The following is a 25,994-nucleotide window of genomic DNA, read 5'->3' on the forward strand; positions in this document are numbered from 1 at the left end:
AGCACTTGGCCCATATCCCTCTAAGGAGAAAGTGAGGTCTGCAGATGCTGGATACTGGGAACCCTCCAACCACAGGGGATGAACTTGGACTTCACCAGTTTCTTTATCCCCCCTCCCCCCACCTTGTCTCAGCCGAATCCCTCCAGCCCGGCACCGCCTTCCTGACCTGCAGTCTTCTTCTTGACCTCTCCGCCTCCATCCTACTCCGACCTATCACCCTCACCTTGACCTCTTTCCACCTATCACATTTCCAACGCCCCTCCTCCAAGTCCCTCCTCCCTACCTTTTATCTTCTCCTGCTGAACACTCTCTGCTCATTCCTGAAGAAGGGCCTGTGCCCGAAACGTCGAATCTCCTGTTCCCTGGATGCTGCCTGACCTGCTGTGCTGTTCCAGCAATAAAGTTCCATATCCCTCTAAACCCTATTCATATTACCCATCATGATGCCTTTTAAATGTTGTAATTGTACCAGCCTTCATAATTTCTTCTGGCAGCTCATTCCATACACACACCACCCCAGTGAGAAAAAGTTGTCCCTTAGGAACGTTTTAAATCTTTCACCTCTCACCCTAAACCTATGCCCTCTAGTTCTGGACTCTCCCACCTCAGGGAAAATACCTTGTCTATTTACCTTATCTGTGCCCCTCATGATTTTATAAACCTCTATAAGATCACCCCTCAGACTGTGATGCTCCAGGGAAAACAGCCTCAGCCTATTCATCCTTTCCCTATAGCTCAAACCCTCCGACCCTGTAACCTTGATCATACCAAACATCCTTGTAAACCAATTCACTGTCTCTCTCTTTCTAATGGAGGGAAATGTCATTTGTCCTTTCAAGACTGTAACTCCTTATCGTGTACAGCAACTGGACAAATGATATGGTCCATGTATTGGAACCATTGGCTTAGATTTTCAGGTGTGTAGTGAAAAATGCTAGAAATGAAAATAGAAGAAAGTTGTGGATGTTGAACAGTTCTCTGAACATCTATCAAGGCAGGTGCAGAGCCACCTTCCATATTCTAAAGAAGAATCATTGGACTCGAAATGTTAACTCTGTTTGTCTCTCAACAGATGCTGCCAGACCTGGTATTTTAAGCTTGGGATAGGACGTATGCCCATCCCATGGGATCGTGCTTTTTCATGGAAGTGGCCTAATTGAGCCCCAAAGACTGGTTCAAATCATAAATTCCACCAATGGATAGCTTGCCACTGTTAGGAGGGAAACTTGGAGTGGATTCTGTAGTTAAAAGGCTGTGCTGTCTGACTGGACTGAAGGACAACCCAAATATACATGGAGTAGAAAAATGACAGCAGAATGTGCACCCGCACCCAAAAATATTTGGTATGATCAAGGTGCCTAAATTCTAGGGAGCTCTCATTGACCCAATATTATAAGAGATGTGGATATGGGATATCAGATTGCTTGATGCCCTATCCTCATACACACACACACACACACTCATATATTAAAGCAGAGCATACACTCTGTGTGACAACAACTTACCAACAAATGACAATTTAGTTTTGAACACATTTTAATTCTCTTATGAGATTGGCTAAGGCAGGTGGATTGAATGCCAGATGGAGGGCCTTTTGGCCTGCTCACATCTAATTGTATTGGTGAAAGCAAAGGAATCCCTTACCAGGAGTACACCATGCTGTTCTGTGTGCAGTGTCATAGTAACTTCTTAATTGTTCAGCAGAAGATAAATATTTCCAACAATGCTTGGTACATTTGAAAATGCACCACTTCTCTGAATCAACCTCGACTGTGACATAAAGGGCAGGACTGCAGCTTGAAATCAGTACCTTGTGATTCAAAACTGACATACTCCTCTATGAGCAACGCCAGGACATTACATCTCTCTCTCTTTTCATACATATTGAATATTATAAAACCATCTTGGTGTCAGCACAAGGAATATTATCCCAGTTCAAAACATGGAATCAAAGGATGCTGCTTTATTTGCATTTTGTTTTGTGCTTTCATTTATTTCTGTAACTTCAACAAGCATCACGTTTAATAATTAAAGTTCGAGCCCCTCTTTCGACTTCACTCATTTCATCGTCAATTTAAAACTAGAACATGAGGTGGCGCAATTTATCCGCACAGCCGCGTGGAGGCTGGATTATCATTTTTTTTAAACATCAGCTCTGAAGTATATATATTTTTAATCTGTTTCCCATCAGATGACACATATATCTTTAATGTTATATTGAACTTAGAAAGTCCCGGCTAGGGATGAGACAAACCACAAGTGCCAGTGAAGGACAGCAACCGGGTTTTCTGTTTTAATTGACTTGCTATGAGTTGGTTTCAGATACACAAGGACCAAAATACCCCAAAGTTTGCTATAATTGGATAGGCTGACATAAACTGCCGCTGAAACTTTATACAGGCAGCTCTCCCCCAAAGTCGAGAGAGTGAAGATGATCAAGAGATGGGGAATTTACTGATAGAGAAAGAAATAGTGAAAAGGCACGTTCATTTTTACAGGTTGTTGACTGTGAACTTTATCTTGTTTTTCGTGTGTAACAGGATTTAATTGTTCGGTGGATAACACTCAAAAAAACATTCAAGTGCTCTTTCCCCTTGGAAGAAGTTGGATTCTTGGATCCTGAGGGGAGAAATGTCACTTTAAAATCCTGAATGCATAGTTGTCAGGTGCTTTTTCGTTTTTTGCTTATTTTTATTCTTTTTTATCTCGTGGTCATTAGAATTGAAAGAATTGGAAGAAGTTTTTAAGGGAAAGGAATTTTATTGCAGGTAAGAATTTAAATTGAAACCAATATAATAACTTGTGTTTGACTTTAATGCTCCAATGAGTGTGAATTACATTTTGGGAGAATGCCAAGTTTAAATGATTGTTTTAAAGTTCAGTGAAAAGGCATAATTGGCAGCATGTGTAGTTAAACAATTATCCGTGGTGTTTGTTTCAACTTTTATTTCAAAATGAGCAGTCACCGTCTGTCATGTCCCATGTGATGCTGTGTTTAATTATTTCAGGGCAATGATGCTGTATGCGTTCGGCGGTATTATATTGAATTATGTTGGATATTAAAAGTGAACTGTAAGCAAAATGTAGGTTTTGAGGGCAAACATTCATTTTATGCATATCTGGCCGTCGATTGACTTCCAACTCCAGGGTCCTTTTGAGCTGCTACCTCCCGTCGCCTGTGTTAGAGTAGCACAAGTTGTCTGAACAGCTAATGTAACTGAATCATGGTGAGAAAATGTCTTTGATCGTTTTAAAGCTGGTCTCTGTGCATATGTTTGTCGTCATAGTTTTGATACCTGCCATTGCAGACAGTTTCCCAATCTGGGCATCCTAGTTCTCATTATTGCAGACAGAATGTAGCACTGTACTCTGCCACTGTCTATATGCTAAGAGAGAGTATCCCTTTCTACATCAGGATAAGATACCTATTAATAAATCAGCTATCTAATGTCCTAATCATCTGTCAGGTCTTACCATCAGAAGGCAGGCCCTTCATCCTGTGGCTTCCTAATGTCCCACCTAAATACCAAACTTTGCACTGAGGATGAAGTTACAGAAACATAGAAGATAAGACTTAATCCTTCGAGTGTATTCTACCATTCAATGAGTTCATGGCTGATCATGCCACTCAGTACCCTGTTCCCACTTTCCCCTTTAACCCTGAAAAATATATCTAACTCCTTCTTGAAAATTAGATTAGATTCCCTACAGTGTGGATTTAGGCCATTCAGCCCAACAAGTCCACACTGACCCTCTACAGAGTAACCCACCTAGACCCATTCCCCTAACTAGCACACCTAACACCGTGGACAATTTAGTATAGCCATTTCACCTGACCTGCACATCTTTGGACGGTGGGAGGAAACCAGAGGAAACTCCACACAGGCAGTCACCTGAGGCAGGAATTGAACCGGGTCCCTGGCACTGTGAAGTAGCAGTGCTAACCACTGAGCCACCGTGCTGTCCAAAAATGTTCAATGTTTTGGCCTCAACCTCTTGCTGTGGCAGAGAATCTCAGACTCCGTACTCTCTGGGTGAGGACATTTCTCCTAATCTCCGTCCTAATGGTCCACCCCTAATGGGGTAGACCATTAAGGGTCAGACTCTGGCCCCTGGCTCTAGACTCCCCCACATCCTTCTAAATCCAATGAATATAGTCATAACTAATCCATACCATCCCAGGAATAAGGCTGGCAAACTTCCATTACACTCTTTCTATAGCCAGAATATCTTTCCTTCGATAAGGAGACCAACACTGTGCACAATACTCTATGTGTGGTCTCACCAAGGTCCTGTATAATTGCAGAAGGGTATCTCTCCTTTTGGTTTTAAAACCTCTCACTATGAAGACCAACATACCATTTGCCTCTTTCAACACCTGCTGCACCTGCATGTTTACTTTCAGTGGCTAGTGTACAAGGATATTCACATTTGGTTGCACCTTCCCCATTCCCAAATTGCCACTATTCAGACAATAATCTGCCTCCCTCTTATTTTCCGAATGAAGTAGATAACATCACATTTATCTATATAGCACTGCATCCGCCATACATTTGCCCAATCACTCAACTTGTCTAAATCACAGTGAAGCATCTTTGCAACCTGCCTACAGCTGTCCCTCCAAGCTAGAAACTTAGAGCTATTACATTTATTTCCATCATCTAAATCATTAAGATATATTGTGAATAGCTGGTGTCCATGCATTGATACCTGCAGTGTCCCATTTGTTGCTATCTGCCATTTGGAAAAAGACTCATTTATTCCTACTTTTTGTTTCCTGTCTTCCAACCACGTAATACACCACTCCAATCCCATGCACTTTAATTTTGCATGTTAATCTCTTAAATGGGGCTTTGACAGCCTTCTGGCCGTGCAAGTAAATCATATCTATTGGCTCTTCCCTATCAAGTCTACTAGTTATATCCTTGAGAAGTTCCAGTAGATTGGCCAAGCATCATTTCTCTTTTATAAATGTATGCTGACTCTGCCAAATCCTGTCATGATTTTCCAAGTATTCTTCGATTAAATTGTTTATAGCATTTGATAATTGCAAGTAGCAAGCACAGGAGTAATTTTTGATCAGCCGTGGAAAGGAAAGAAATTGGAGCTCTACCACCACTATCAAGGCTGTAACATGTCTGTTATAAAGTATGTGGTGCTACAGGAACTTATGCTTCTTAGGGACTGGGTGGTTGGTATGGATCATATTTGATTGGACCATGTTACTGGTTGTGCTTAAGTTTGGACCCTTGCCCTAGCTGTTTTAGACATCATGATGCTGTGGATCAGACCTGCCTTCAGGGAGACAATTTAAGAAGAACTGGTTCTCAGATCAAGCTGACTACTTCTTAAGTCAAACCTGGACACAATTCAGTGACTGCATCAAGATGCTAGGCCTTGATATATTAACATTTATGTCCTCGATATCTGTTTGTATTCATAAGGCAAGAACTGAATGTGTGTCAATAGTTATGAGATCACGCCACATTAAAATGCTCCCTCAGAAAATATGTTAAAATTAAGTAAAATATCAAATAATGGAATGAAACTACAAAAACATATTGAAAAATTGGAACAAGTGTGGGCTTTTTAGACATGATTTGGAGATGCCGGTGTTGGACTGGGGTGTACAAAGTTTAAAAATCACACAACACCAGGTTATAGTCCAACAGGTTTAATTGGAAGCACACTAGCTTTCGGAGCGACGGTGACAATCACCTGATGAAGGAGCGTCACTCCGAAAGCTAGTGTGCTTCCAATTAAACCTGTTGGACTATAACCTGGTGTTGTGTGATTTTTAACTTTGGGCTTTTTAGAGTTTCTGTTAACCCAGCTATCCTTCATTGATATTATAACTGAGCAGCATATTGCTGAGTTTGTTCTGTATCCCCTGGTACTTTTGGATTGAGTATCAATCTCAAATTTAAATTAACAATTGATCTTACATCAATTACTGTTTGTGAGAGAGAGTTTCAAACATTCACCACCTCTTTATGTGCAGAAATGTTCCCTAGTTTCACTCCTGAAAGATCTTTGCTCATTTTTAGATTATAAACCACTCACCTCCACCCCCAGAGACTCTGAAAGGAGCAAATTCTTAAACAGTGAGGAAAAGACTGAACATCAGTGCGCAAACAACCTTGTGTCAATATAATTTAATTGAATGGAAGTGAAAGAAAGCAACTTATTGAATCCTGTGGTCTGGACTGGCGCTATTGAACTATGTTCCCTGATATTTCTTTCCCCTTTCCCATCCTTAAAAGTCTGTCTAGTTGTGAAATTGGGAATTTAAGAAGAGGCAGAGTTTAAGTTATAGAGTCATGCAGTAGCAATTTTAATCTTTTTTTTGCCATTGATTCAAGACAATTTGTTCATAATAAATAGTTATTTTCTTGTTAAATACAGATACTTGAGCATTTCATTTTAACCAGTGTTTATCCATCAGGTAATTTGGAGACTATGGATAGTTGCATAAAATGATTCACATTTGTGATGACTATGGGAATACTGGAGTTTGATTTCCAGTACTAGTGGTCATGACACCAGCCTGACTCGGAACTGTATCATCAATCTTTTCCTGTCCCTCCATATAAATCCTGAGATTCCCTTTCCAACAGCAACTGTGGGATACCTAAACTAAAATTGCAGCTATTTCAGAAGGCAGCTCGCCATCATGTACTCCAGGCATTTAGGGCTGGTCAATAAACACTGGTCTGGTGAGCAATGTGCCAATTCCATTGAGAGCATAAAAATAAAGCAAAGAACTGTGGGTGCTGGAAATCTGAAACAAACACAGAAATTCCTTAAGACCCCTAAAGGGTTACTGGACTAGAAATGTTAATCTGTTTTTCTCTGCACAGGTGCTGCTAGACCTGCTGAGTTTCTCCAACAATTTCTGCTTTTATATATTGACAGCATTGTAACAAAGCATATGGAGTCTCAGGTTTCATAAATAGAGACATTGAGCACAAAATGTGTGCCTGGTTTTGGTCACCACACTTTAAGATGATTGTATGTCAGGGTTATTGAGAGGGTGCACAGGAGATTTATCAGAAAAGTTCCCAGGATGGAGGGCATTAATTTCAAGGTGAGATTTATGAGACTAGAAATAGAGAGAGATGTATTAGATTATGACAAGCTTGGATAAAGTAAACAAGAAAAAGACTTCCTATTTGCTGATGACGCAAATGGTCTGGATGATGCATGGATGATCAGTAATTTCAAAAGGAGGTTAGATTAGCACTTGGAGGGAATAAACCTGCAGGAATGTAGGGATAGAACAAACCAATGGCACTGACTGGACCACTCCATAGAGAACTAACATGGACCTGATGAGTTGAAAAGCCTCTTCCTTTGCTGTAACTTACTACTGTATAGGATTCTATGATCCTGATACTACTGTAATCATTTTTAGCTTAGTGGTTCCATGAAATTATTTTCAGATGCATGGTCACAATCTCAGCATAGCATAAGTGAGCAAACTAACAACACCTTGCCTCAACTGGACTGAGGTTGGAGTCAGATTTGGCTGTTTTCTCTCTGAAGAATATTATCTGCTTCGAATGAGGCAATAAAATTTGTTTAAGTTGTCCTTCAGCCTGCTCCTTCCTGGTATATAACGTTGGCATGTTAATGTCTGATTAAAGGGATTTTCAAAACAACAAAACTAGTTAAAAATAAACCTTGCTGCAGCGTATAATCAGTGTATCTGTCTGCTTTCTATTATGGTTATTCAGTAAGTTTAACATCTACTTTTATTTTTGAAGCCACATTAACCAAGTAGAAATCTTTTCAGTGTTGCTTGTTCTGTTTAATTAACAATCCCCTTGGATTTGGTGCTAAAGTGACAATAAAAAAGCCAGTGACTGAAACCCAAAAGCTGTATGTGAAATATAGTCAATTTTTCAATAACACGATGGTTGCATTTTTATGCAGCCCTGTGTTTTAGAAAAATTGTGCTTTAGCAATAGCATTTCAAGTGTTGGTGCTGTAATCACATTACAGCCAACACACGTTTTATGAGTTCACACTGTAGAAATAGTGTTCCCAGTTTGTCAATCGCGTTATAGCGACTTCGCATTAATGAAACACCTACAATAGCAAAATGAACTATACTGAGGGGGATAATGAGGACAGTTTTCTTCAAGTTTGGAAGAGCTTTAACATTAAGAATGCTATTTGCATCAGTGTGGAGGCCTGGAGTGATGTCAGTAAGGACAGCTTGCCCTGCAGTTTGGCGGAAACTTCTGCAAGATTTTCTTTATGATTTTAAAGGCATTGAACCATCAGAGGAGCTTCCAGCAATCAACTAACATTATGTCGCTCTTACAAAGCAAGTTGGATTGAAGAAGTGGAGACTGATCTACAACAACTTGTTGCTGCATGAGAAATTGAAGCTGGAGTTGAAGACGATGAAGTCCAGGATGCCGAATCACGAGAAATTTCCATTTCTCTTTTATCTTCTATCCTGAGGGAGGTTAAGAAGCAGTTGCAGCTCTGAGAAGACAATGACTACAATGCAGAATGCAGCAGGAAAGCAGTTTGTGGCATAAACTCTGACACCTCATGAACAGCTTCTTCACGATGGCAAAGTAGCAAAAACTGGATGCCTTTTTTAAGCCAACCCCCAAGAAACAATCTGAGGACAACACTTCTGGACTATATATTTTCTTTCGCCATTACCCTGCATCCAACTGCATCTGAAAGTAATGATGATGCTGATGATGACCCTCAGTCCCAGTCTTAATAAAGTACTGTAACTCAGCAAACTCAGAAACCCCTTAATGTGTTAAATTTATTGCTTTATTTCATTAAAATATATGATTTTAACATTTACATAGACTGTGCTACCTTTTGTATTGGCTAACTACTACTTTTGTTGAAATGTTTACTGATATTTTTGGTGGTTCTCCCCTAACCCTGTTTTTCCCATGTGCCCTGTTATTTCTATTGTGCGATTTTCTATAACACAAGGTCACACAGGAACAGAACTGCTATATTATAGCAGAACAGACTGTAGCTGCAATCAGCTTCCTGAATATGCATCTTAAACAATAAGCTTTAAAAGCTGCTATTGTACCCTGGTCCTTGGGTTGAATGAGAGAGGTTATATTCAGAGGTAGAAATAGCACTTTGATGTTTTCAGAAAGCTCACCAATGGTGGGAGGATGGCTTGGGGCATTGTCCAGAAGGAGGGGAATCCTGAAATCCAAGACTTTCCTCCTGCAATAATTTCGAAAAACATCCTCTAAAACATCAACAATCAGGTCTGAAAAAGTTTACCCTGGCATCCAGCCTCTTTTGCTTGACCTGAAGTAAGCACCTTGAGTATGACTTAAGGTAATCAGGGAAGGAATCGTAGAATAACTTTGTGCCTCAATTCACCAATTGCATTACAGGCAAATCACAACCTGTAGTTGTAGGTATATGAGATAAATATGGGGTCTGTTGAAAAGTTACTCAGGAGCCAGACTATACATTTAAATGGGCAAAAGTGAGGACTGCAGATGCTGGAAACCAGAGTTTGGATCAGAGTGGTGCTGAAAAAGCACAGCAGGCCAAGCAGCATCCGAGGAGCCATTCCTGATGATTTTCCTGCTCCTCGGATACTGCCTGACCTGCTGTGCTTTTCCAGCACCACTCTGATCTATACGTTTAAATGTATAATACTGTGTCTTAAATAGAGACTTTTGGAGGGTAGTTCTTGCAGCCTTATATATATATATATAAGCAGTTCAGTTTCTGGTCAATGATAATCCCCAGTCAGCACATATAGTCAGGGATTCCACAATAGTGATTGAAAATTAAAGGGGATTTCTTGGATTCTCTCATGTTGGAGATACTATATTTTGTGACTTGAATGTTTCTTGTTTCTTGTCAGTTCAAGCCTGAATCAGGTCCAGGATTTATTGTATTTCGTATGAAGACTTCACAATTAGAAGGAATGCAAATGGTGTCGAGCAATTATCACCTAGCATCCTACTTTTGCCTTTATATTGGAGAGAAGGTCATTGATGACCAGCTGAAAATGGCCATGGATACTATTCTGAGAAACCTCTGCAGTGGTATCCTGTAGCTCTGATGAATGATTTTCAACAATTAGAACAATCTTGCTTGTGCTAGGCAACAGGGAGAGTTTACCACAATTCTCATTGACTCTAAGTTTACAAGTTTATGAGAGGCATGGATAATCAGAGTTTTTTTTTCCCAGAGTGAAAAAGTCAATTATTAGAGAACATAGTTTTAAGGTAGAAAAGTGGTCAGTTTAAAGAAGATGAGAGAGGCAGGTTATTTTTACACAGATGGTGGTAAGTGCCTGGACTGCGCTGCCAGAGGTGGTGATGGCAGCACATACAACTGCTGTGTTTAAGAGACATCTTGACAGATGTATGAATAGGCAGGGAATAATGGGATATGGACTCCAAAGAGGCAAAATGTTCGAGTTTGCAAAGGCATCATGTGTCGGTGCAGTCTTGGCGGGTCGAAAGGCCAGCTCCTGTACTGTTCTTTATTCTTTGTTTTGTTACGCCTCCTTGACTTCCAACTCAGTTAAATGCTACCCTGATGTCAAGGGCAGTCACTCACACATCACCACAAGAATTTAGCTGTTTTGGCTGCCCTGGTGGAACCTGTACTTAGATTATCATCTCAACCAAAAACAATGATTTGGAAGATTAACTCTTCAAGAGAGGAAGCAGATCAGAGCAAAAATAAAATCTAGTTTTATTTGTAAGTTTCACAAATTCAAACATCCGATACACTAAAATACATAATTTTAGGTATTTAGCAATATCATTGCAGTTCACATGACCGCACTATTATTTGTTGAATAGAATGCTGAGAACTGTCAATGAGCCAACAATTAACCTCTTCCTATTTTACTACAGGGTTTAATGTCCTTCTATCTCTTCCCTGCAAAAAGGAATGGTCCTTCGAGCAATGTCTCAAGTTTCTGTTATTATCATAATTCTCTTGTTATGGACTGGAGAAGAAACAAATGCACAGAGAGCAGGTATGGTGCCCATTTCATTATTAAAAGCATGAATGATCGGTTATAATGCAAATCCTATCTCTCCTACAGTAACTGTGTCTGCAGCCCACTAAGTTAAAGAAATCACAAAGTACAAAATGATATTGCTCTATGTCTGCGGTGATTTGGACTTTGGCTGCTTCCTTCAGTTCAACATTGTTGTACTCTGCATTGTCAAGTCCACTTCTATTTTGATTTTAATGGTACCACCATCATGGAAAGCCCTTTCAGCAAATAACTCGGTGTGCAAAGTCTTCCAACTTCTTCCATTTTCCACTGAACCTGGGCCATCTTGTTGTTGTTCCATTCTCCTCCTGCACGGACCATTCAACTCCATAATATAGCTGAGGTGTTAATTTAACTGACTACTTTACCACGTACAGTGGACCTTTGCAAGCTGGTCTCTTAATGTTGTTGCTCTTTGCTATTATGGGGACCCTAACTTTAGTTACAGGCATTCAAGTATCTGTGGATGATCTTAAAAGTTTCAGACAGCTCGCTGGAATCTTCTAAAACATCCAAGAGATTAAGAATTACAACAAAAACAATTTCATTCCAAATCCAACAGCTTTATTGTCAAAAATTCAATGCAGAATGATTTAAAACAGTTAGACCTTAGTAAGTCAAACTAGGTTAACTGCAGATTGATTGATTGGATCTTATAAGCTGACCAGAACCAATTCACTTGCAGACCTTTCTTGTTGATGGTTTCCCAACGGCAATGTCTCATAATGAATTTTATACTTCATCTGCAGTGCGCAGCAACTGCTCTCATGCTCAATCCATCTGAGTCACTCGATTGGCAGTCTCAGACTGGTTTCTGGAGAAGTCAGCTCATTTCCACAGCAGACTTAAACAAATTCCTCCACTTCAATGCAGAAATACATGCCTGTGGATGCTTCTCGAAGCTTCACTTTAAAACCCACAGCAGCCGATGTTCTATCACTCTCTGTGGATGAATTGGCCTCAGATTATACTCAAGTTTGTAAGTCTTTCAAAATGTAAAGATCGTACATCAACCTTGTCAGGACATTTGATTCTGAACCAGAAATTCATGGACTCAATGTACCACACCAACAATTTGAGTCCATAATAAAGTCTGACACTTTTATTGGTAAGGGAGAGCTACATATCAGGAATATCATCATTGGGATGAGATGTTAAAGCTGTCTGTCCTTTCAGGTATATATAAACAATCTCATTGCACTTTTCAGAGAAGTGTAGGTGTTTTCCGCTATCTTTAGCCAATATTCCTCCCTCAGTCAATAGCACCACAGTTGATTATAAGCTTGTCTCTATACTTAGGGCCTTGCTGCATGAAAATTGCTCACCACTCCTCTTTCACCCAATAGTTCAAAACATCTTAATTGGCTCAAAGTACTTTGGCTTATGTTCTGATTTTGAAAAGTAATATGTCAGATTCAAATATCATATGCACATAATTATAGGAATTTAGTAATGTGCTATACCAGAAAACATTGTTGCAGTCCATACAGCCACATTGTGCCAGGGTCTAGTTGTATATTTATTAGATTCAACTCAAATTAGCTGGTCAAACAGTTCAGTGTATGTTTTATAATCCTACTGCCAGTTCAGAACCCAACATCAAAACAGATCCAGTGCCTTCTAGGACATTAAATAATATGTTTTGGAAATTAAAAATAGGGAAATGAATTGTTTGAATGTAAGTGAAGGGAGAGGTCTGTATGCATGTACAGATGGCATTAAAGACAGCTGGTGAAGCCATAAGAAAGGTAACTTTGACTTTGGTTTTGTGTCTAGAAACTTGGAAGGTAAAACAAATGAGATAATATTGAACGTCGACAATAATTTAATTAAGCTGCTGTTGGAGACACTTACATAATTCTGACTACCCATTTTGAAGAAAATAAGAAAGCGAATGAAACAGATTTCATATGAAGTCACTCTGATGATAGCAGGGGTTTAAAACAATTTAATATTTACTGAAAAAGAACACATAGAGTCTTAGAAATGTATAGCACAGAAACAGACCCTTCGGTCCAACCAGTCCATGCCGACCAGATATCCCAACCCAATCTAGTCCCACCTGCCAGCACCTGGCCCATATCCCTACAAACCCTTCCTATTCATATACCCATCCAAATGCTTTTTAAATGTTGCCTCCACCACTTCCTCTGGCAGCTCATTCCATACACGTATCACCCTCTATGTGAAATAGTTGCCCTTTGGTTTCTTTTATATCTTTCTCCTCTCACCCTAAACCTATGCCCTCTAGTGCTGGACTCCCTGACCCCAGGGAAAAGACTTTGTTGACTTATTTTATTCATGCCCCTTTTAATTTTGTAAACCGCTATAAGGTCACCCCCCCAGCCTCCAACACTCCAGGGAAAACAGCCCCAGCCTTTCAGCCTCTCCCTATAGCTCAAATCCTTCAACCCTTGCAACATCCTTGTAAATCTTTTCTGAACCCTTTCAAGTTTCACAATATCCAACAGTGGCCTAACCAATGTCCTGTATAGCCGCAACATGACCTCCCAACTCCTGTACTCAATACTCTGACCAATAAAGGAAAGCATACTAAACCCTTTCTTCACTATCCTATCTACCTGTGACTCCACTTTCAAGGAGCTATGAATCTGAATTGTTCAGCGACACTCCCTCGGACCTTACCATTAAGTGTATAAAACCTGCTAAAATTTGCTTACCCAAAATGCAGCATCTCGCATTTATCTGAATTTAACTCCATCTGTTACTTCTCAGCCCATTGGCCCATCTGATCAAGATCCTGTTGTAATCTAAGGTAACCTTCTTCGCTGTCCACTACACCTCCAATTTTGGTGTCATCAGCAAACTTACCTCTTATGCTCACATCCAAATCATTTATATAAATGACGAAAAGTAGTGGACCCAGCCCCAATCCTTGTGGCACTCCCCTGGTCACGGCCTCCAGTCTGAAAAATAACCCTCACCACCACCCTCTGTCTTCTACCTTTGAGCCAGTCCTGTATTCACATGGCTAGTTCTTCCTGTATTCCATGACATCTAACCTTGCTAACCAGTCTCCTATGGGGAACCTTGTCGAATGCCTTACTGAAGTCCCTCAGGATTCCCTCCAACAACTGGCCCACCACTGATGTCAGGCTCACTGGTTTATAGTTCCCTGGTTTGTCCTTACCACCCTTCTTAAATAGTGGCAAAGATTTTTATTCTTGCACTTATCAGGATAATTTGCAAGAAATATCTCAGCAAAGGGAAAATGGGCATTTATTTTGTCTGAGAGAAGTTAATTGATTGACAAGTGAACTTTAACTTGTAGAAAAAGCATTGCCATGGAGAATATTCTAGTTAATTATGACTGACAGTTAGCTTGCCAATGAACTACAAGGCTTTATTTACGCTTTAAACAAGACAGGTTGACTCTGATTAAGAAGAATTGCCCTGAGAAATGAACAAGAGGATAACAGGGGTTCTGTGTATTGATATATGTGCCTGTCAAGCTTTTGTGTCTTGTTAAAACTTATTGGTCTATCCTCCGTAAGTTTGTGTTCAATTGAAACATTAATGCCCATATTATAATTCACTCCAATTCCCTATTCATCCAGTATCCTTGGGCTTGATGACCCCCAAAGCATTCCTAGTCCATCCATACCATGTTATTAAAGTTTCATTCATGTATTCACATCCCTCCATGATCTCATTTCTCACTGTTTCTGTAAAACTCGTCCATTCCCTGTGTCCCTTCAAGAACCCTGTGGTCTTCCAACTCTAGCCCTGTTTACATCCATCTGAATCCCACATCTTACATCCCCGCCCACCTTCCACTCACTAATGGTGCTTGTGCCTTCCACAGTCTCATCTCTAAGCTCTGAAATTCCTTTAGTAAACCAATGTAACTCTCCAAAACACACATTTTCTTTAAGAGGATCTCTAGGGATTATGGCTTTGTCCAATCTTTTGAGCACAGTTCTTATGTCTCCTTCTTTTAGTCTCTCCAAATCTGGAAGTTGACCAATGGTACTGATAATCAAATTAGTTATATCAATCAACCATTAAGATGCCAGTCGGTGACAGTTTTATTTTTAAATGTGCCAGCTTCAAACGTAGACATCTTGAACTGCAGCAGTAGGTGCTGACACAAGCTTGATGGAGCAAGTTCTGGGCTGGAAGGTCTGAAAGATGAAGCACAAATTGTTCATTGACCAGTAACTTTGCCTGTCCAACAAATTGACTATAATTCATTGTTGTTCTGTTGAAGGCAGCGCTGTACAGTTTTTCCTTTCTGTGATTTGATATTTTCACTCCAAAGTCAATAACCATAGAAATAACTGAAAAGAAATTGACCTCACTTAATCTGAATACACTCGAGGTATACCCTTGCAAAAATAATCCATGAAAATAATTGCAAACATCACGGAAGAAAGTAAATACACTGCCTCGGAGAAAGTGAGGACTGCAGATCTGGAGATCAGAGTCAAAAAGTGTGGTGCTGGACAAGCATAGCAGGTCAGGCAGCATCTGAGGAGCAGGAGAGTCAATGTTTTGATCATAAGCTCTTCCTATCTCAATTTTCCTGCTCCTCGAATGCTGTCTGACTGACCGTGCTTTTCCAGCACCATACTTTATGACTAAATGCACTGCCTGATGAGCAGCCCATCCCAAATGAGTAGTACAAAGCTCCAGGATATGGTATACTTAGATTTTCAAAACATCTTGCTGAAGGACTGTTCCTAAATCTGAAAGGAATAGGAAATAAATGTGAAAACTGAAAGTTGACTGAGGGAAACAATGTATCAAGTACTTGCCACAAGAGTGATGTCAGGGCTTTGGAGAACCAAAGGGTTTGATGGCAGGTTCCTTCTTTTCTTAGGTTCAGGTAAGACTACGGAAACCTTACCTTTATTACAGGTTAACAATGAGACTACAAGGTCCTACTTTAATCCTGGGTGAAAGTGGGTACTGCAGATGCTGGAGATTAGAGTCAAGATTAGAGTGGTGCTGGAAAAGCACAGCAGATCAGGTAGCATCCGAGGAGCAGGAAAATTACGACCCCTTGTCTGAAACATTGATTTTCTTGTTGTTCGGATGCTGCCTGACCTGCTGTGCTTTTCCAGCACCACTCTAATCTTGCCCCTATTTTAAACCTGTCTAAATGAGTTGTTTTGATTGGGTTAAACTTAGACCCATGTTTGTTTCCTATCATCTCCCCATTCAGCATAGATATGAATGTGCAAAATGAACTGTTAAAAGATACTAATCCAGAAGGATTTAAAATGAAACATGAAAATCCTGATATTGCGAAATTCAGTAATTATCTTGAATTTTCCACTCTGATGGAATGCAGTTCACTTCAGCAACATGTTCATGAGCCAGTTGTTCTCAAACCTGCACAGAGGGAATATTTACTTTTCAGGTCCAATCAATCCCATCATAATTTATCAATGACTACAGTCCCTGCAGATTATAACATTCATACCTGAAATCAATTTGGCCAATTTTAACTGATTTTCTAACAATTAAAGAGGTATGAAAGAAAATAAAGTCAAATCTCACAAATGCCAGTCATGTATGGCAGACATAGAACTGTTACACTCTAGAATATGAGAGGTAATTTATTCTTTACTGTGTGATGGAATTGCATTGTTACAAATTATACATGGTCCCTTGGAACTGGACAGTGGAAGGTTTAATGACAATAGGACAAAAGAGATCAAAATTGGAGATGTGCAGATATTTCTGCCCATTGGTGCTGACAGGAATCAGATGGTGTAATCTCAGTATTAGAGATAATCAATGCAGTAAAACAATTGTTCCTGATGCTTTTCCTTTACAGATTGTGTCTCCATGCAAAGGCTGTTTTTGTTTGCTAGGTTCTAACATTCACAAGAGGGGAAACTGAAGCAATAGGCCAAAGGCAATGTCACTTAACATCTATCAAAGTCAAATGCTGCTGTTACAATACTCCATCTGTTTTGCTGGAATACAGAAAGACTTATAAAATACAAATTGCCTACTTTAAGGTTTAAGCTGCTATGCATGCTCCAGAAAGCTGAGGACAGAAAATAATAATTAATTTGTGAGGAATTGATAAGGAGGCAGTGCTATGACTTTGGAAAAGTAAGCTTTGATGTGCTCTGATTGACGATTTGAAGATTGTGAAGTGAAATGACAAATCAAAACATGTTCTTCACTGTGACAAAGGGTTCCGATTCCAGGACACAAGTTTAAAACTATGGTTATTAAGGGAATAAGAATAAGTGTAGACCATTTGTCCCTTCAAATAATTTCTACGGTTATATTCGACATCGGCTAGTTAGTTCCACAAACCTCCAAGTAACGAACCTATCACAAAATCTCTTCGTTCATTTGATATCCTATATTAAAACACCTTTCAGCCTCAGTCTTGAAAAATTAAATTAACAGCCTTTTGATGATTTTCACTGTCACCTATACAAGAAATGGCTTTGTTATTTCCTAAATGTGCAAACTCCATTTTAACATTTATTGTCTTCTGGTCTAGTAAGAGCTTTTCTGCATCTACCTGTCTTTTTTGCAATTTGAACAGCTTGATTACATCATATTAACATTTTCAACTCCAAGGAATACAGATCAGCTTCTACATCCTGTCCTCACTATTTATGGACCTTTATATATGTATATTCCTTGAGGTGCATTGCCCAAAACTGTACACAGTGTCCCACGTATAACTCGAACACCACTTCCTCATTGTTGAACTCCAGTCCCCTCAAGATAAAGGTTAATATTATACTGGTCTGTGTTGTCAAAAGTTCTCGTCCATATTCACAACATTGCAAGATCTCATAGTTATGACTTAAAATAAATGAGACCAAGTAAGGATGACAGATTTCCTTCCCGAAAGGACATTTGTAAACTAGGTGGGTTCTTATGAAAGTCAGCAGTGGTTTTTAATTGAATTCAAATCGAACCATCTGCCACAGTGTGATTCAAACCAGGAGTAATAGATTGAGTTAAGTGGTACTACCACTATACCTAAAGCTTGTGTGCTTTAGGTGATATCAGTCTTTAATTCAATTCTCAATATATGACTCAAACAGTCATCCCATCATGAAACGCAACTGGACTGCAAACAGTTAAGCAGAAGAAGCTGGATACTTGCTCCATTTACTGAAGCATGCAACAGGAATCCTATAATGGGCCTGAGACTCCAGATTGGCATCTGTCTGTAAATGAGCATATTTACATCCAATTTCTCTCTACTCCCTGTTTTTCACCATAGAATAAGACAGAAGAGAAATTTGAAAGGGAAAAAATATCACTGGTTGAAGTTATTTGTAAAATAATTCATAAGACTGAAATATGAAATATACCCTTCTTTTTCCCATATTCATCTCTTTGTCACTTAACTACTGACATGATGATTTTTCTGTGAAAACTCTTACCAGAATAAGTGTATTTAAACATCTGAAATAACAGCAATTCAGATTACTATAATCTGTAATTGCACATTTAGTACAATTTTTGTATTTGTTTTAAAATGGTCGACATAAAATATCAATCGAAAAATACTTTTAAATTTACTGATTTGTCCTGTAGCTTATTTTTCTCCTTCTCTCAACTGAAGATTTAGTTCCTGCCGGATTCTGTCTCATTAGAACTGACTAATCTTGTTGCCCTCAAACAAATGGCTATGCTTCTTGACAGTGCCTTGCAGCATATTATTAAACTAGAGAGATAAGGCTCAGCCAGATCCTGTCTCCACCTTGACTAATCTAAGTGATGTATTCTCCAATGTGGCATATATTGAGCAGCAATTAATACTGTAAAGTTGGCTTATTTATCCATTCCCAGGGCAATTAGCATTTATGACATGGCAGCCCATCAGAACACTGTTTGTATGTCAATGGGGTTAGGTCCCTGAGGTATTGTGGTATGGTGTTTCTTCGCAGGTGTGCTTTTATCATAGACTGGCCTGAAACACAAGTATCAAATGTGATGATACCATACCCTTCTATTTTCCTCTTTCATCAGTATATCTTGAATATGAGAGGCCCGTTTCATTAGACATTATGCAAATACAGAATTTTGTCGTGGGATTCCTCAATGCCAATCTGCCCAAGCCAGTTGCTAATTTAGTAAGCTGCAGTTTTCACAGTTTAGGAAGCCATCTAAAATGGGCATTTGGTCCTTAGAGAAAGCTGATGTAGAGCCGGCAGGCCATTCAGGAGCCCACTACAAAACAAATGTCCAACCATCGTAAAAGGAATAGAAACTCTCATTTCGAGGATGTGCAAGGGGTAAGATGTATTTTGTTACAAGATGTATTTCTGGAGAATCAAGAGGAGTAAAAGCACACTCTCACCTCTGGGTCAGGAGATTATGGTTCAGGTCTTGCTCCAGAGATGTGAATGTACAATCTGGACTGATATCAAAGTATAGTCCTGAAGTAGGTCTGCACATTTGGAAACCCAATCATTTAGATCAGCCATTAAGCCAAGACCCAGGTGCCCTGTCAAGTGGATATGAAATATTCCTTGGCGTTCGATTGAAGAAGAGCTGATGGGTTCTCCCTGATGATGGGCTTATGCCCAAAACATTGATTCTCCTGCTCATAGGATGCTGCCTGACCTGTTGTGCTTTTCCAGCACCACACTCTCGACTCTGATCTCTAACATCTGCAGTCCTCACCTCTCCTGGATCTTCCCTGTGTCCAGGTCAACAATTATCCATCAATTTAAAAAAAGAGGAGCAGGAGTAAAAAATGGAACACCTTAAATCTTCACTGCCATTTAAATTGATCATGCTGATCTTCTGCCTGAGATCCACTTTTCCCCACCAATCTGTTGAATCCCAAAATAAACTGTGGTGGAACATCCATAATCATCTGATGCGTAAGCTTAGAAATATTCATGACCCTTCAATTCCATGACCCCTGGCCCAGCTAAGCAAGAGGGAGAACTGAGTGACCATTAGATGAAATGTACTGGGGAATGTAGATTGGGAATGGCTGTTTGTTGGTAATTCCATATCTGGCATGTCGGAGTCTTCTAAAGATCAGTTAGTTAAAGTTCAGGACCAGTATGTTTCTGTGAAAATAAAGGATGAGTGTGTCAAGATTTGTGAACCTTGGAAGACAAGAGAAATTGAGAACTTAGTCAAAAACAAAAAGATGTATGTAAGGTTTAGGAATCTGAAAACAGAGAGCACCCTCAAAAAATATGAAGGTAGTAGAAGAGAAGAAATTAAAAGGGGCTGGTTTTTGGCTAGCAGGATTAAGGAAAATTCCAAGGCATTTTATATGTAGATATGAAATAAGAAGATTGTTAGGGAAAGGGCAAACCCACTCAAGGACAAATGAGGGAATTTTGTGTGGAGCAGGAGGAATGATTGAGGTCCTGAACAAATATTTTGCATTGGTATTCACAAAGGAGAAGGAAATAGTGGACAGCAAGAGTTGGGAGGGACATGATGATATTCTAGGGCATGTCAATATGAAAAAAAAGGAGGTGTTGGATGTTTTGAAAAGGATTTAAGGTAGACAAGTCTTCAGGACATGATGGGATCTATCTCAGAATACTGTGGGAGACAGATAAGGAAATTTGTGGGGCCTTGTATGAAATTTTTGTATCCTCTTGAGGTCTCAGGGGACTGGAGAATGGCCAATATTGTTAATTTATTTCAGAAAGACAATAGGGATAATATAGGATATTACAGGTCAAGGAACCTTATGTCAGTGGTCGAGACATTTTTTGAGAAGATTCTTAGAGCTACATTTAGAAAAATGTCGACTTATCAGTGACGAGTAGCATGGCTTTGGCTGGGAAAATCGTGTCTCACAAACTTGATTGAGTTTTTTGATGAAGCGACAAAGATGATTGATGAGGACAGGACAGTAGTAGTTGTCGAGATGACTTCAGCAAAACCTTTGACAAAGCCCCTCTTGGCAGGTTGATACAAAAGATGAAGTCATATGGAATCCATAATGAGCTAATAAGATAGATACACAACTTCCTTGGTCGAAAAGTATGGTGCTGGAAAAGCACAGCAGGTCAGGCAGCATCCGAAGAGCAGGAGAGTCGACACTTCAGGCATGATTACATTCCTGATGAAGGGCTTATGTCCAAAACATAGGTTCTCCTGCTGTTTGGATGTTGACTGGTCTGCTGTGCTTTTCCAGTGCCATATTTTTTGACTCTGACTCTCCAGCATCCACACTCCTCACTTTGTCCAGAGAACTGTCTTGGTCAGAGAAGACAGAGAGTAGTGGTGGAAGGCTCCTTTTCAGATTGAAGATCTGTGACCAGTGGTGGTTTGCAGGGATCAGTGCTGAGACCCCTACTGTGTAAAATACTTATTAAGGATTTGCAGGAGAATGTAGGTGGACTGGTAAGTAAGTTTGTGAATGATCCACATGTTGGGGGAGCTGTGGATAGTAAGCTGAATTGGCAGAAGATATAGGAGGCAATGAATAGGTTCGCAATTTGTGTGGAGAAATTGCAGATGTAGTTTAATCCAGACAAAATGAGGTTAAAAGTTTTGGAGGATCAGATGCAGGAGGGGAGTATACGGTCAATGGCAGAACAGTTAATGGCATCACCATAGAGATGGATACAGGTGTACAGGTCCACAGTTCCCTGAAAGTGGCAACACAAGTGAACATGGTGGTCAAGAAGGCATATGGTATGCTTGCCTTCATCGGTCAGGCATAAAGTATAAAAATTGGCAAGTTATGTTGCAGCTATATAAAAATGTAGTTAGGCCACATTTGGAATATTGTGTGCACTTCTGGTTGCCACACTATCAGAAGGATATGGAGGCTTTGGAGAGGGTACAGAAACAGTTTACCAAGATGTTGCCTGGCGTGGAGGGTACCAGCTGTAAGGAGAGATTGGACAAATGTAGTTTGTTTTTAATTGAGCGTCAAAGGATTGAGGGGGTGGGGTGGGAGGCGACCTAAAGGAAGTTTACAGAAATGTGAGAGCATGGATAGAATGGATAGTCACAGTCTTTTTCCAAGAGTAGAAATGGCAATTACTAGGCAGATAGTTTTCAGTAAAAGAGGGGGAGTTTAAAGGAGATGTGAGAGGCAGATTTTAACCCAGAGTCATAGAGTCTTATGACACGGAAGCAGACCCTTCAGTCCGACTTGTCTATGCCATCCAACTTTCCCAAGCTATATTTGTTTTATTTGCCTGTATTTGACCCATATCCCTCTCGAGCCTTCCTCTTCATGTACCCTGTCCAACCGTCTTTTAAGTATTGTATCTGTATCTATCACTTCTTTTGGCAGTTCTTTCCATATATGCAGCATCCTCTGTGTGAAAAAAAATTGTATTTTTGAATTTCCCTACCTTAGGGAAAAGATCTTTGCTATTCACCTAATGGTTTTTACTTTACAAAGTCATCATGTGTTGGTGCAGTTATGGTGGCAATGGTGTCTGTTCTGTATTGATCTTTGTTCTTTGAAAGGAGTTCCAGAGCAGCACAGCACATAGTCAAGGAGGCAAGTTTAGAATTATAGTGTGAGACAACCTTTTGGCCTCAGAAAATAATTCTCTGTGAAACTTAATGAAAATGACACATTGAGTCACAGAATCGTAGAGATGTACAGCACGTAAACAGACCATTCAATCCAGCTCATCCATGCTGACCAGGTGTGCTAAATTAATCTAATCCCATTTGCCTGCATTTGGCCCATATCCCTCTAAATCCTTCCTATTCATATACTCATCCAAATGCCTTTTAAATGTTATAATTTGTACCAGCCTTCACCACTTCCTCTGGCAACTCATTCCATACACACACCACAGTCTGTGAGAAAAACTTGTCCCCTGGTCCCTTTTAAATCTTGAACCTCTCACCTCAAACTTATGCCCTCTAGTTTTAGACTTTCCTACCCTGAGGAAAATACCTTGTCTATTTACCCTATCCATGCCCCTCATGAGTTTATAAACCTCCATATGGTCACCCCTCAGCCTCTGACACCCCAGGGAAAATAGCCCCAGCTTATTCAGCCTCGTCCTATAGCTTAAACCCTCCAACCCTGGCAACACCTTTGTAAATCTTTTTGGAGTTTCACAACATCCTTCCTGTAGCAGGGAGACTGGAATTGCTGACAGCATTCCAAAAGTGGCCTAACCATTGTCCTGTACAGCAGCAATGTGACCTCCCAACGTCTATACTCAATACTCTGACCAATAAAGGAAAGCATACCAAATGCTTTCTTCATTATCCTATCTACCTGTGACTCTACTTTTAAGGAATTATGAACCTGCATTCCAAATTCAGCAACACTCTCATGGACCTTGCCATCAAGTGTATAAGTCCTGCCCTGATTTGTTTTTCCAAAATGCAGCACTTCACATTTATCTAAATTAAGCTCCATCTACTACTCCTCAGCCCATTGGCCCATCTGATCAAGATCCTGTTGTACTCTGAGGTAACCTTCTTCCCTGTCCGCTATACCTCCAATTTTGATGTCATCGGCAAACGTACTAACCATAACTGCTATGTTCACATCCAAATCATTTACATAAATGATGAAAAGCAGTGGACCCTGCACTGATCCTTGTGGGACGTTGCTGGTCACAGACCCTCAGTCTGAAAAGGAATCTTCTAACGCCACCATCTGTCTTCTACTTCTAAGCCAGTTCTGTATCAAAAAGCTAGTTCACTCTCTATTCAGTGTGATCTAATCTTATTCACCAGTCTACCATGAGGAACCTTGCCGAATGCCTTACTGAAGTCCACATAGATCATGTTCACTGCTCTGCCCTCATCTATTCTCTTTGTTATTTCTTCAAAAAGCTCAATCAAGTTCATGAGACACAATTTCCGACGCACAAGGCCATGCTGACTATCCCTAATCAGTCCTTGCCTTTCCGAATGCATGTAAATCCTATCTCTCAGGATTCACTCCAACAACTTTCCCCCCACCAATGTCAAGGCTCACTCGTCTGTAGTTCCCTGGCTATTCCTTACCACTTTTCTTAAATAATGGCAACACGTTAGCTAACCTCCAGTCTTCCAGCACCTTGCCTGCAACTATCAATGATACAAATATCTCCGTAAGGGCCCAGTAATCGCTTCCCATCTTAATCAATTTCTGGTAAGATTCCAGAAATGCCCCAGAATTTTTTAAATTACTAATTTCAAGTTAACTGTTCTCCTATAGTTCCTCCTGTGTCATTCTCCATTCATCCTTTAATAGCAGTGTTACATTTCCTAACTTGTAATCCACTAGGGCCGTTCCAAAATCTAGCAAATTATGGAAAATCTTGGCAGCAAATCCATTTTGCACCATAGAACAGAAGGATCTAGGAATATGCTTTCTCTGCTGATAGCAACTATTGAAGTTTCCCTCTCTTTCTTGTCCCTTGGTTACAGTTTATTTCTGATAGGTAGTCAAAATTCCATCTTGCAGACATCTACATACCATTTGGTCAAGGTTTTTGCCATTTCCTCATTCCTCGTGGTAATGTCTGCTGCCTCAGCTACCAAGCGATCATTACTTACTTTCATACTCTATTCACTTTTTTATGACCTGATAAAAGTTCACGTAATGTGTTTTTTTTTAATTTCCAGACTATTTTGCTTTCATGTTCCATTTCTTTTCTGTCTTTTTACAAATTTTAATTTCTCTTTTTGAGTTTTTGAAAGCTCTCCTGAGCCTCAGGCGTATTACTATTTGTTATAGCATTATAAGCCTCTTTTCTTAAGTTCAATAGTAACCACAGATGAATCTTTTACACTTTGCTTCTAAAGACTGAAAATATGATTATTTAACTATTAATTTCACCATTCAATCAACATTATTGTCTACTTATCTACTAACCGATTCAACCTTAACCGTGTCATGGAATTGACTTTGTTTTTAGCAAAGATTCTTGTTTTGGGCACAATTATTTCACTCTTAAAGTGGAAATTATTGTCACTGATTTTTCTCAAACAGAGTGTTGCTATTAGATCACTAATTAACCCTGCCTCAGGTCCAATATTAGATCTAAAATAGCATTTTCCCCAGTTAGCTCCACAAGGCATTGTTCCAGAAAGCTCCAGAATCTTATAGACCACCTTTGCCACTTTTAGTTTGTCAATTCTATATGAATATAACATCCCTCACATTGATGTTGTTAAAAGATTCAATTATTTCTTATTTAAAGCTCTATCCAATGGTGTGACTACTATCAGGCGACCAATGAACTACACACACCAGCATTTTCTGACCATTACTTTTCCTAATCTCCATCTGTACTAATTCTAGTTCCTTCTGAGACAAGATACTTTCTTTCTATTTTCCTTATGTAACTCTTTTATTGTGAGAGCTGCCCGTTTCGAGCTGTCTTTTCAGACTCTTAAGTGTCTTGAAACAGTTATTTCCAAAACTTGGCCACCATGCAACCATGTCTATGTAATAGTGATTAGTCCACCCCATTTAATACCATTTGTGCTACTGCTTTATATAGTACAAATATAAAGTATTGCTTCACTACTGTGCATGATTCATACATTCAGATAAATGATCATTAATTTAAATGTTAGAATACTATTCTTTGTAATGACAGCAATCACTGATGCACAATTATCTTTAAACTATTTTCCCTTCCTCCTCCATTCTTCTTGCCTTTTTCTTTCTTCTTGGCTAAAATACGGTATTCCTCTATGACCTTCACTTTTCTCTTTAGTTTTCCAGATTTTCTTTCCTCTGAACCTTACATAGAATAGATAGTTTCAACCCCCAGTCACCATCACCCTGGTTGTACTATTAACAAAAATGTCAATCACAACTAATGAACTGGAGGCTGTCTCAACAGCTCCCTTTTTCCCCAATATAGTGTCAGTGTCCCTGATTCAAAACCCCTTCTTTCCACTTATCTGTTTGAGTTTAAATCTCAAACCTGCTTGGCCCTCTGCCAATTTACATGAGGGTCAGATATTAATCCAAAGATTTTTAAACTTACAACTCAGTTCCTCAAACTACTTTATTGGCACATCATTGCTTGTTCTA

General features: G+C 39.6%; 1 protein-coding gene across 3 annotated transcripts in view; it reads left to right on the forward strand.

The window, feature by feature from the left end:
* The first annotated feature begins 2,131 nt into the window (after positions 1-2,131).
* The window catches only part of col22a1 (collagen, type XXII, alpha 1), a 302,096-nt gene continuing 278,233 nt past the window's right edge, over positions 2,132-25,994 (forward strand). For all 3 annotated transcript variants that reach the window (XM_043687854.1, XM_043687855.1, XM_043687856.1), the window contains exons 1-2: positions 2,132-2,768; positions 10,887-11,011. In XM_043687854.1, coding sequence (XP_043543789.1) covers positions 10,924-11,011 — 88 coding nt within the window. In that variant the 5' untranslated portion in view covers positions 2,132-2,768; positions 10,887-10,923. The remainder of the gene's footprint in view (positions 2,769-10,886; positions 11,012-25,994) is intronic.

Source organism: Chiloscyllium plagiosum, chromosome 4 (genome assembly GCF_004010195.1).
Source record: "Chiloscyllium plagiosum isolate BGI_BamShark_2017 chromosome 4, ASM401019v2, whole genome shotgun sequence".
Classification (NCBI taxonomy): Eukaryota; Metazoa; Chordata; class Chondrichthyes; order Orectolobiformes; family Hemiscylliidae; genus Chiloscyllium; species Chiloscyllium plagiosum.